This window comes from Buceros rhinoceros, unplaced genomic scaffold (genome assembly GCF_000710305.1).
Source record: "Buceros rhinoceros silvestris isolate BGI_N320 unplaced genomic scaffold, ASM71030v1 scaffold46352, whole genome shotgun sequence".
Taxonomy (NCBI): Eukaryota; Metazoa; Chordata; class Aves; order Bucerotiformes; family Bucerotidae; genus Buceros; species Buceros rhinoceros.
In genome coordinates this window covers 1-13,124 of record NW_010401503.1, presented here as the reverse complement: position 1 = coordinate 13,124, position 13,124 = coordinate 1, and the positions used below count along the sequence as shown (strand labels likewise).

At 37.2% G+C, this 13,124-nt stretch overlaps 1 protein-coding gene across 1 annotated transcript; it reads left to right on the top strand.

Moving 5' to 3' along the window:
- Positions 1 to 710: 710 nt before the first annotated feature.
- MBTPS2 (membrane-bound transcription factor peptidase, site 2) lies at positions 711 to 8,536 on the top strand (the record flags this gene model as incomplete). The annotated part of the gene is made up of 5 exons (XM_010132279.1): positions 711 to 822; positions 2,728 to 2,846; positions 3,748 to 3,928; positions 6,259 to 6,353; positions 8,341 to 8,536. Coding segments are annotated over exons 1-5 (703 nt in total), but the record flags the coding sequence as incomplete, so codon positions are not given.
- Positions 8,537 to 13,124: the final 4,588 nt, after the last annotated feature.

The window sequence follows — 13,124 nt, the reverse complement described above, 5'->3', positions numbered from 1 at the left end:
TATATAATATAGTAATGAAAAAATAGTATAGAGGGTTTGAGGCTGGTCATAGAGAAGCCTTTAGCAAAGCATATTTTCAAGCTTTCATAAATCAAATAAAGGATGATGAATATTACGTAACAAAATATATCTATATTCCAAATACCCTAATGAACCAAAATCATTCTCTGCAATAGGCAATAGCTTTTATGAAGCCCTGGTTCTCAAATCAATTGATTTCCATTTCTAGCTACTGTGAACAGAACTGAAAAAGAAGACATACCGATTTTCAAAATGAGTTGCTTACATACATTCCTGAGAAATCACCTAGAAAAATAAGATTATAAGCTGTAGTAGAAGATAACTGCTTGCATGTTTTTGATGACAAGCAAAGACCTGTAATAATTTCTCAAGTGTCTTGGGAAGTCTGAAATAGGGGAATACAAGGTAGGAACAAGCATGCTGCAAGACTTGTTAGCATCAATGGCTCGTTATCAATTAGGTATAACAGATAAATACATTTGTTTTACAATTAACAATAAGTATGTTTCAGAACTGGGATATTTGATAATGATAAAATGTGATATCCAGTAAACTTGGCTCTATTTTTCTTGTCATAGCAGTTGAATGAACCTATTCTCAATGTTCTGGAGGTCTGAGTTTACAGAGAGATGCTTTCAGATTTTTGTATGGCAGCTAAGTAAAAGAGCTGGAGTAGAGAATGACACCGAATGCTCCTTTTGAAGCTCACCTGTACTCTGGAGATTAAAGAGTACATTCGTTGTACAGCAGATGGCATCATGAGTTCAAGAGTAGTGAACGAGCGTTCTTGTAAGACCTATGGTATTTTTAGCATGAATTCTATGGCTAGTAGATGGAAACTGCTTCTGTGCAGGACTTCTTTATAATTAGTTCTAATGTTCGTACTAGATTTTGAGGTCTGTTTTAATATGCTTTGTCTTTAACAGAAAAGGGAGTTAAAGATCTTTAGAACATTATTTTAAGATCTTTTAAGGGTTGTCAAAAGTGTCGCTTTTTAAATATAAGGAATTAGGTATCCAAGGATGAGGTTGTTTTAGCAAAATGAAATTTTTTTATATATATAAATTGTATACTCAGCAGTGTGCCTCTACAGGTGTTCCCATTTTGAGCCTGTTTATTTTTCTATGGATTGCCTGGGCAGAATTCAAAGCTTTCTATTTTAGACTTTTCTGCTGCATTCCACACAGCAAACTGTGTAGATTATGGTATTAAGGCCCACGTTTTCCGAGTGGTTTGAAAGTCTTCCTTGTCATCCCCCAGCAGTTGCATCACCTCTTTTTTTTTTTTTTAGATAAAAAGTTTAAAACTAAGTTTAAATATTTACGTAATACTTTTGCTTTTGTTGAACTCGTGTGTGTGTATATGTCAGAGATAGACTGAATGCTGAAACATTTCATCTATCTGATTGCCTTTCAATGAGATGATTAAAAATTTACAGAAAGAGAAATCACTTTAAGAAGCATCACTTTAAGAAGCAGTGGAAATGGCAATAAACCCTTAGTTAAAGTACTCAAAAAATGTCTCTCATTTGTGCAGCATCAGGAATACTGTAAAAGAAGACTAAGCAACATGCCAAGAGAGCCAGGGGAAATAAGACAATAAGACTTACGTTTTGATTCTTGTGTTATATACAGTTAGTTTTAATGTTTTTAAATACATTTACTTTAGTTCCTGTCTTGTAACTGTATAGTAAATTTAGAATTGAGTCAAACCCCTCTTAACAAGATGAAACAGTGTAAGAAGGAAATAAGAATGTTCAGCATTCGAAAGTATTCCTGCATTGGTCGTACAAAATGTTTGTCCAAGAATGCAAATGAAATCAGGAAATTCGTGTACTACTGGCTGTTGAAGGAAGCGAAGTGTGTCTTAGGATAGCGATTCATTTCTTCCTGTGGAGAAGAGCATACTATAAAGATTGTAGTTGAAAATATGTTGCCGAAATGATGTATCAGGAAATGCTGTGTGCACAACTTAGTTTCTTGATGTGGTTTTAGGCACAGATTTTCTTGAAAAAGAAGCTTTTTATTAAAATAATTTTCTAAGCTTGTTTGACTCATACACATGTAATTATTTTCATTGATACAATGCAGATAACCCTCAAAAATACTGAATTGCAGTTAAATTTCATTCATCTTGCTGACTAGGACAAACAGTATTTATTCACGTGTAAGCCTTTTGATTAAGATTTTTAAATTCAACAGTTTATTTTGGTAGAAGGTGACAAGTAATACATTTCATTCCACTAGTTTTTTAATATTTATGGTTGATGACAACTCTGTTGATAGAAACCATAGTTTGAGATTTAATTTGGAAGGCCAGTTTTTCTTCTGGGTGCTCTGCCCACTACATATTACCTAGAAAAGTAGTTTTATGTGATGAAATACCAGTACAGTAGAATGACACCAGTAGAGTAGAATGGGCTTACCGTTACCCTGTCTTTTCTGATAGTATAATTCTCAGGGGTTCGGGGACTTCTTTAAAAATCCGCTACAAAGTGACATCACAGAAACTGAAGTTTATAAAGTAACACACACATTCTTCTTTCATGCCTATGTTCACAAATTTAACATTTCATCCATTCTTACAGTAATAATTTCAGGAAAGTTACTTAGAAGGTACCCGTAGAATCCTGCATTTCAAAACAGCTTTTTGTTATTAGTGTTTATTGAGAAATGTGATTTTTTTTTTTTTTCCCCTTCTTTTTAGGAGTGTGGCATAATTTTGTTCTTGGTGTTGCAAGTTTCATAGGTCTGTTTTTGCTGCCAGCCATTCTTTTCCCTTTCTATTACACGGGTGTTGGGGCGCTTGTCACTGAGGTCGCAGAGGTAAGAACAGATCTTTACTGGTTTTATATTACATGCTTTGAGGCCTGAGATACACCTGTGTCTCTTACTATCAGTAAATTTTATTAGATTCACTCTGCAGAATCGAATACATTGCACTTTTTATCTACTTAGCTTCCTTCTTGGTCTAGTGTTTCTTATATTCGTAAATGAAGGGACATGGCGTGAGTCGTTAGAGACCATTCAGCATACATAAAACTTTAGACATTTGAGATGAGTTTGCATGCTTATTTTTGCAGGTTTGTTTTTTTTTTAACTTTTCTATATTGGCACAAAGTAAATCTACTGAAACTACATTATCACTCTAGTTATTGCTATCCATTTTTAATGTTAAGGATTATTTTGAGCTGATTTCCTTGCTTGTTTGGTCAGCTGGAAGCAAAGTAGAGACAGACTGCTGAGTTTCTGGAATAGATTAATTTTTTTCTGACTTAATCAAACACAGCACAGTTGAATAGCAAAGCTGAAAGGATTCAGACTTTCTTGAGTCTGAAAGTGAACTGATATAACTTAGGAGGAGAGTGACATTTATTACGCTTTGTGCCTTCTAAAGTGTAGGTACACCCTGCTTTGGTGAAAGATTCATGGTATTAATTTGAACTTAAAATGGTAGGAAAACCCACGCATGTTAAATTGTATGAACGTAATTGCTCAAATTTGGAAATTTACCGTTTTCTTTTTATTCACAATAAATAATTTATTCTTTGTACAGGATTTGTAATGCTCTGCCAAAAGTTGAAATAATCACTTCTAGCGGAGCCTGAGATTTTCTGTTTTTCTGGAAATAGCATCGTAACCTGAAGTTTGGCTATTCGGCAGAACTGTAAACAAATCTTTGTAGTTTAACTATAATGACATGACTGACTTCACTGTTTCTTCTCAGGATTCTCCTGCCAATGGACCAAGAGGTCTTTTTGTGGGAGACCTTGTCACTAACCTACAAGACTGTCCAGTTTATAGTGTGGAAGACTGGAATTCCTGTCTGGGAGACATTTCAGAGAAGTCACAGGTTGGCTACTGTACAAGTGCAGCCACCCTACAGCAATTAAGCTTTCCAGCTAGAGGTATGACTTTAGGTGCTTTCTTCATTATTTTATGTTGTGATTTTATCATGTCTTAAAGACTACTTTGGATGTAGGATTTGTTGGTGGGGACACATTTCTCGTAAGTTAAGTCTTCCATGCTGTCTTAAGCAGTGACCAATATGCCATTCATTCTGTGAAATCTGAAAGTGAGGAGGGTGTAGATAGAAAATTTCTCTGGTCTTCCAGTCATCCTATACACATATTCTCTAGGATCCGAATAATGAAAATTTGCCTCTTTAGGTATTGCATAACTTGGTTATTAGCAGTAATACAATTATTTCCTCTATTTTTAGTTAAGTTATATGGATCAACGCAGTGATCTTTTGCAGATGTAAATTCCACACATTACCTTACTGCTTTGATCAACATGACATTACAAATTGTATGGCTTAACCCAGTGATGTGCCTTATTATGGCCACTTCTGATGTGTCTTACTCTACAGGTTTTATGTTTCATTTGCTTCTTCAACCTCCTGATGTCATTGCCCACAAACTCAGTTTTGTCTGAATTGCACATACCGCTTCTAGAAGTCAGTCTGTTTCCTTCTGTTTTCATTTATACATTAGAGTGCTTATTGCTGTAAGGCTTACCCCTGAGAAACGAACAAAAAGAAATGTGAACTGAACTAAACTAGAACAATAAACAAAAATTAAAGTAGAACAAAAAGGAACAGTTGAGTTAAATTGGCTGAATGTCTTTGTGACATGCTCTAAAGCTCTCTGGAGTTTGTTTCTTGCAAGCATCCATGGCGACTGAATTCCAAAGGTAAGGGGCTGCCACGCGGCAAAACCTATATGAAGCTATTCAGAGCTTTAAAATTGTCCCTGCATTTTTCCATCATACTGGAAGTAAACAAGAGGTCAGGCAGCTCAACTACTCATGTTTTTGAGACTGAAAAGGTAATTTTTTTTTAGCATGTAAGGAAACTAGCAGAGTATGAGTAAGATCTTGCTTTTAGAGATCTAACATTTTGGGTTACGAAGAGGAGGGCAGCTTTGGCACGTGCTTTCAGCTGGGCAGGGATGGCGAGCAAGAACCAGTTCCTAGATGCTGTAGGTATATATGCTCAGCTTCTGCTGTTCTCTGAAATGCAATTTCAGAGTAATGGATAATAAAACTGCATATTCTGCAACTTAACCAATTCTATTTACATTGAAATACTAGAGATTTAATACTAGGGACTCAATACTGCTTCTAAGCTTGGTTGCTGTATTGCGTTAGCAGCCCATTTTCCCACTGCTGCATTCTAATCAGACCAGTCTGTCTGCATTTTCGGAGCCATAAGCCTCCAGCAGTGAGAAATATTCCTCTGAAATTAAATGAACTCTGTACAGTCTCTAGCAGTTGTCATTTGTCAAAATCTTGACAGTTCACAAGTTGACATAAATTTTTATTGATATTTTTTATTTATCTAGCAAATGGACGCTATCTACTTGACCATAAACCAAATGGAAAGTAAACTATTTGAGTATGTAGAAATGCCCCAAAGACCTTCTTGAAAGTAAAAAAAGAAAAGGTTTCCGTTGTAGTTTATAAGGAAACTAATTTCATGGTCCTTCACTATTCAAAAAAATAATGTGGTTGCTTAGCCTCAGGGTACATGAAAAAAAGGTTGTATGGTACAGTGCTTGCACCTGTATGCCCCAGGCGTAAAGTTCCATGTTAGTGGACTGGAGGTTATGCAGTGATAAATCAGCAACCAGTATCACAGGCTTGATCTGCCTCGGGAAGGTACTGCAGTGTTGCTGTGATACAGATTCTTACAGTGACTAATCGTTAGTGGTTTTTTTTAAAAGCTGTTGTTGTAGAGTAAGTTAGGTTTAATTTATCAAAAGAACATCTGCACACAGATTCGGTACCAGACTTTTAAAATCACAGTTTAAAATACCATTTATTCACTGCTGCAGCCTTCAAGGCTTGGAAAGCTTTCAGAACCTGAATCTTGTAAAGGCTTTCACATTTGAAGGAGGACATTTTGAGTCTTGGTGGTTTCCATAGCCAGCCAGTGTAATCAGCACAGTACCAGGTAACAAATTCCTACGTAACTCGTAATGCTCAGAACATTGCAGTGGTAGATGCCCAGTATCTCAAGGAGAATTATTAAGATGAAAAAATCAGTATGTGGTATGATTGAAATCAGGTGACATTGTTAAAGTAGTGAAGTTTATTTTTAGTTGTGACTGAACCACAGCTAGGCTGTGTAAATTACTGTAATTCTTGATGGCTACAGAATGATTCTTTTATTTTATTCAAGACTATTTCTTTTCAGGAAGTTATTGATCATTTGCTGTACATGTGTGTTCTCTAGTCTATAGAAGACTCGATGGCACAGTTGAATGTTGTAGTAACAACAGCCTCACAGACATTTGCTTTTCATATAGCAATAAATTGGACAGCCTCCTGGTAAGTTAATTAAACTGCTAATTCTGTTTGGTATATCTGAAATTATTTAAATTAAATTAACAATATTTACCAACATGCAGCATACTCAAGTGCTTAAGAATACCTGCATACATATTACTTACAAGTCTGTAATAAATGTGTATGCATATGTTATTCTCCCCATTTACAGCTTAAGAAACCGAAGTATTAGTTATGATGTTTTCCATTATTGATCAGGGAGTCTCTGGAAGAATCAGAAAAGATCCTGTACCCCTCATTCCATTAGGCAGAAAGACACCTTCCCCATTTTCACCACTGGATGAGGATATTGGTGAGAAAAAACAACTTCTAAGAATAAAGTGAAATGGTTTATTTTGGTGCGTCAGTCTTTCAAGGTACTGAGCACTACAGGCAAAGTAAGGCACTGGACTGTCTGTTCAGTTATGTTGTCTGAAGCCAGCAGTGCTGCTCACTGGGTTAAACTAAAAACATGCAAGAGAAGGTTGTAAAGGTTGCCCGATTTCTCGAAATCAGGGCCTCTAATTGATTCCTTTTTCACCATGTTGATTTTCTTGTAACATCTTAGAATCATAGAATGTTTTGGGTTGGAAGGGACCTTAAAGATCATCTTGTTGCAACTGCCCTGCCGTGGGCAGGGACACCTTCCAGTAGACCAGGTTGCTCGAAGTCCCATCCAACTTGGTTTTGAACAGTTCCAGGGAGGGGGCATCCACAACCACTCTGGGCAACCTGTTCCAGTGTCTCACCACCCTTACAGTGAAGACATGTGGAAACATGAAGTTTCTCAGTAGGATTTTGAATTAACTCTCTTCAAAATACAGAAATGTTTGTGAAAATCCATGATCTGTATTGACAGTGATGTAGTATTTCTAACAGTTCTCCTTATAAGAAAAAGAGCACAAGTACCAGCTGTGTAAACCTTCGGTCATACCTACATACCAGCTCTAGTGATAAATACCTAAAGAAATGGAAATGAGTCTGTTTGTACGTCTGCTATGTTTTCTGTTTCTACAATGGTAAGCTTCCCACTCCAGAGTATTTTTGTGATATTTAACCACTAAGAATTGAGCACAGACCGGCAGATCATTTGAAATATGACAGTGGCTGGTAACATCCTGGAGTTCAGCAAGCTTTGATAAATCACCACCCCACTGAGCTTTGACATTCTTAAGCTCATAGCTGCTACTTGGGAACAAAGAAGAAATAAAAGCATCCAGAAGCCTGTGACATTCAAATGTCCTTAGACTGGCAGAGAGTTTTCAAAAAGTCATTATAAATAGTCTTTGCAGTGCTGTGCAGCAGTATTTGAAAGTGGGCCCTCTCCCTCTTATTAGACTAGAAAGAGCTTTTTTACTGTATTTAGGTTTATGGAGAGTGTCTGACACTCGTGCATCTGAGGAGTGTCAAGCTAAGAAGCAAGAAAATCCTTTTTTTTTTCCTTTTTTCCCCATAAGTAAAGAGTAGATGAAGAACTTCCCTTGCTTCTGTTTAAGAACAAAAGGAAAATTATCACTAAGTTTTTACAAGAAACATGAGGGGAGAAACCAATTTCCTGTTCCTTTCTTTTGTGCTCTCTTTGGCCTGTGGGGAGCAAGAAAGATCTTGTCTTTCAGACTGAAGTCTGAAATGCAGAGTGGAAGAGTGTTACAGATAGGACTCGGGGGCCCGCACTGCATTAAGTCCTGTGTTCATCTTAGTCAGGGATGGTTTCACAGCCGGTAGGTTTGTTGGTTTGTTTGCTGCACATAAGGTTTTGTTAAGTCAAATGAGGTTTTAGATCAATGAAGACTGAAACATCTTAAACAACTAAGACACTAGTATGTTGATGCAGGCTCTGTTCTTTGGAAATAACTGACTTACATTTAGCTTTGATAGTATATCCGTGAGGCACTTCCTTTGCTTTAAAAAGGAATATACAGTACCTTTTTATTCTGATCTGTTGGAGAAGACCTTTAAAATTGATAATCATTTTAAATGCCCTTTGCAGTATGCCTGTCTGCCAGCTCGAAAAGTTGTTGAGGCCAGCAAAGTTTGTCGAACCAACCTGGACTGCCAGAAGGACGTTGTTCCAAGCTTTTGTGTGATTCCTTCTTTAGAGAACCAGACAAGGCTAATCAGCGTAAAACATCCACCCCATATTGACATGCTGTATGTAGGACACCCCATGCATCTTCAGTACACAGGTTGGTATTACTGATTAAAACAGTTTAACAAAAAAGATTTCTAATCTGGTTTACTTTGCCTGGCTGCTTGAACAAGGTTTTGGAGTGCTTGTAAGTTAACTTGTTTAATGCAGAATCAATTTCTAGTTACAGCCAGTGGAGAGACTGGGAATGGATTATTCAGGCCTAAAATGAAATGTGCACAGTGCAATGAGTTACAAAGGTAATAGAAACCATATGTGATGTTAGGTGGTTGTTTTTTCAGAACAGTATGAAAGGACTATTTCTGTAACAGATTTCACTCAGATTAGCCATGGGAACCAGGCATCTTCATTTTCCTAACATATAAACTTCTCACAACGCTACTGTAAAATCTCTAGGGCATCTTGCACTAACACCTTGCCTGGAATATTAATATGACTGCCTAAATTACACCTAATATACAATATATCTGTGACAGATTCCCATGACTCCTGAGCCACAAGTACAATCACAACATAGGGGTTTTTCGCAATTAATTTTTTATTTATTTGAGTGCTTTAAATCAAGTAACATATAACAGTTTAGTTCCTTACTTTGAAATGGACTATGGCAAGTTTATATCCTTGAGCCAGGTATACAGGTGAAAAGTAATTCTACTCTTGGAGCAAGTACGGAAAGAATAATCAAACTCATCAACATCCCTACTTAGTAACTTGAGTGGCCTGGTGAAAATTACCTTCAGATGGGTTTAAAAAAATAGGAAGTGTTAAACTACTGTCCCTTCCTGGGAGGTACCTGTCTGCTCCTCACAGACAGCTGTACCTCACGGGGGGAGATTTTACTTCAACATCTTGAAGTACCTCCTTAGCAAGGCGTTATACTTTTCTGAATAAGCACTGGAAGCACTCAGAAGAGCTTTAGGAACAGTCATGACATCTCGTAGTGTAAATACATTGGCATTCTTGCATAAACATATTTTTAGTTAATCTGTCAGTCTTTTATCTTTCTATGCTGGTCATAATTTGATACTCGCTTGACAAATCATTAATTTCTACTTGTTTACACTATACCCTTATATAAGTCCAAAATATGATCTCTTCACTTGTTATTTGTGCCCTCTTGCCATTTAGGAGGAAAACACTGTTCACCTGTGTGATATCAACTCACAGTTCTACATTTGATGACAGCTATTCCAAATGCAGCAACAAATTTTAAGGATAGAGTTTGATAATTATGTGAAGTTCCCTTCCTTGGTCACTAACAATACAAACCCTAGGTACTCTAGAACAATTGATATTGCTCTCTTTTCCGATATGTTGGAGCAATGGAATTTTAATCTGTGTTTTCCTACTGAACAGTAATTCTGCAAAACAATCAAACCCGTCAGTCTTTTATAAGTCAAAAAAGAATGTTATTGCATCTAAAGAGATAGTTCTACTTTAAGAAGTTACTGTGTGAAAATACAATTTACAGTGTACTTACAATAATATAATTCTAAAGTGATTTACTGTACCCTGGGAATTGCACACTGAATGTGATAATTTGAAAGCTAAAAGCTTGACTTTATTACAAAATCTGCTGCAAATGCAACGTATGGTCTATGTTCCCCTTAAAAACATCAGAGCTAAAATGATAGGATCCCGGCTTGGGCAGCAGGTAGCCTACTGTACCGTGTTGAGCTCCACGCATTCCAGTAACCAACTTCTAAATATTTGAGACTTAACTTTGCATTGTACAATACTGGCTTGGGGCCAGCAGGTTTGATTTTTTTTTTTCCAAATGTGACTGATCAGAATTTGATAACCCTTTTTTTACAGTTAAGAAAGGAAAATAGTTCTTTCTTCTGCTGTGTGGATTTTGAAATATGAATATATTTTAGTGAAATGCCTCTATTCTTTAGTGTCATCTTTTGCCTGCAAGGAACATTACTTTTTAGAGTGGTGCTACATTTAACACACAACCTGATATGGAAGTTGCACTAGTGTGTACAGTGACTACTTTCTCTAGTACTGTCACTAAAGTAATGTTTGAAAAACATTGCAAGATTATGCTTGTATTATTTTCTACTTAGGCTTATATTATTGCTGTGATTGTCCTAATTTATGGAGAAGCAGTAATTATTTCCTATTTTCATTTGAAACTAGCTTCCAGAAACATTTCTATTTCCAGATAAATTTGTATTAGCTACTTATAAGAAATAGGTAGGCAGCTTACTTCTATAAAATGTTTCTGTTTCCTCAAAGTAAAATATCCTAGCAAAAAAAAAATTCTGTAGATATGGGTGCAATATATAGCTCTTGTTTTCAGTATAAAAAAACCCAAACCAAAACTCTGAAGAATCATAATCCTAAACGAACTTTCAGTTCTGGAGATCTGGCCTGAACTAAAACAGAAGGAATTATTAGGAATGCACGTTGATTAGGATGGACACATTGATTAATCTTTTTAATTAGCATTCTCTCTGTAAAAAGCATCTAATGTATCTAATGTATCTAATTAATTCATACTGTGGGTTTAATTCCTGTGGTATTACTCAAGACTTCGAGACTTTCCTGTTGCTTGTCAGTTATGCTCTAGAGGCTCTCCCTGTGTTAGAGAGATGAAATGAAGGGCCCTGTCATTATCGCCATGCCACTTTGTAGTGTTTCTTCTTTCTTTTGAATGGAGTTTTTTATTCCTTCAAGTAATTTTTGGTAGTGCAAAATCTTTGCTTCCTTCTCTGGCCCTTGCTGGTTGGGAAGAATCTGGTGACTAGCATTCACATTTGGAATTCATGCTGATTGAGGGAAGATCATATCCCTGAATGTTACTGGATGCATCGCCCATTAGAGATCAAAAACTGCAAGATTGCCTTTATGAAAAGAAGATGGAACTGACCCAGAAGATAATTTCTTCTGATAAAACTGCACCAGTCTCCTACTTCTGTTGTATCCAAGTCTTCTAAAATAAAAGCACTTCCTAGCTTTGAGGAGTTTTTCGGTCAGCGGCAGCCACGATCCCTGATGAAGGTCTATCTGGTACAGTCTGGCTTCTTTGCTTTTTTCCCCTTGTTGCTGAGGATGATCCTTCTTTGCTTTCAACCCATATTTAAAGGTTACATGAGTAGTTCTCCTGGAGACCACACAGAAATATCTCATGCCGTACTGTTCCTCTCCTCTATAGCATACATGTCCTTTCATGAAGAGATTTTGAAAAGCAATTTGGTCCAACTCATCTCCAGATCACTTCTAATTAAAATTATATCCATTGTGCATTCTTCTCAATATTTGCCAACACCATTTAGCATTAGCCAACAAAAGAAATGTTAATTCCAGGTTGAAGAACTGTTTAATTAGAGTGGGAAAACAATGAGTTTTTTCTCACCCAGTCTCATGGCTGTTCACCTCTTCCTAGCAGTGTCTTCTGAAGGCAAGCCTGGAGAACATAATTTCTGTAATTCTTTTGTTATTCCTTGAGTGACAGATTTGCCTGCTGCCATTAGGTTTGATCTGTTACAGCCACTAAATTCATTGCCTCATATTCCAGTGTCTAGAACTCAGTCCAGCAGCTTTTTGAAGAGCTTCTTTGTGTTTTGGAGATTGCTTTAGCAGCAAGGTTCGGGGTTAGAGTCAAGGCTGGTGGCTGTCAGGGACAACACACAGTTTGTTGTAACAAAGAGGGGAGGAGATTAGTGATCCATTCTCAATGTCGGCATAACTTCAGGTTCAGCATGATGACTTGTTCGTAGCCTTTAGGTGTTTGTCAAAAGGCAGTCAGGCTTTGAAATTACAGTATATTGCAGTTTGTGTCTTTTGAAATCTTTGAACACACTGGCTGCCTCAGCCATTTTGGTATTTGGGCTCATGAACAAGGGGTCTGATCAGATGTTCTGATACCAGCCTTCAGCTTGTTTTCTTTGGATATCGCTTGGAGTTGGATGCCTCTGATTTTCTGAGCTGGGTGGTGTCCAGTATTTGTGTCTGTTATGTTCTGCGCTCCAACATGCTTACTTATTTTCTCTCTGTTCCTCTTAATCAAAGGTCTTTCTTAGGCTAAGGTAAGAGAGAACATGATTTTCATGCTGTCTTGGCACAGCTGCAGCTGTTTTGGTATTGGAAAGTTCTCTTCTTGTCGCCACACCAAATACATTCTTGTTTTGGGACTCTTTGTTATCCAAACCTTCCATCCCATGTTATGCCTGCTGGCTGGACTAATTATTGCTTCTGACTCATCAGAAGGGACTCTATTAACAGAAGGAAATGTGTTCATGTGACTGAGTGGACCAGGTCTTGTACGTCTTTGGAACTACTTTCCCCTAATCTTTGTACAGTGTGCTTGAATTGTTTAATGAACCTGAAGATCTTGGTCTTAACCAAGATTTGCCTAGCAGCACTTTTTGGTACGTTACATACTAGTGCTGTGAGCTTCCCAGTGTTCTCTTAGCCTATGGCTTTAAAATTTCTCAAAGGATGGGTTAAATTGTTCCTTTCCCAAGGGATGTTTGTGTTGAGTGGGATTTGAACTCTTGCTTTCACATGTCCCTGTGGAGATGGTATTTCTTATTGATATAAGGTTGGTAGGGAAAATTCAGGCTGTTGTGACTGGCCTAAACTTGCGTCCCTCTTTCACGGGCACCCCCTTGCCGTGG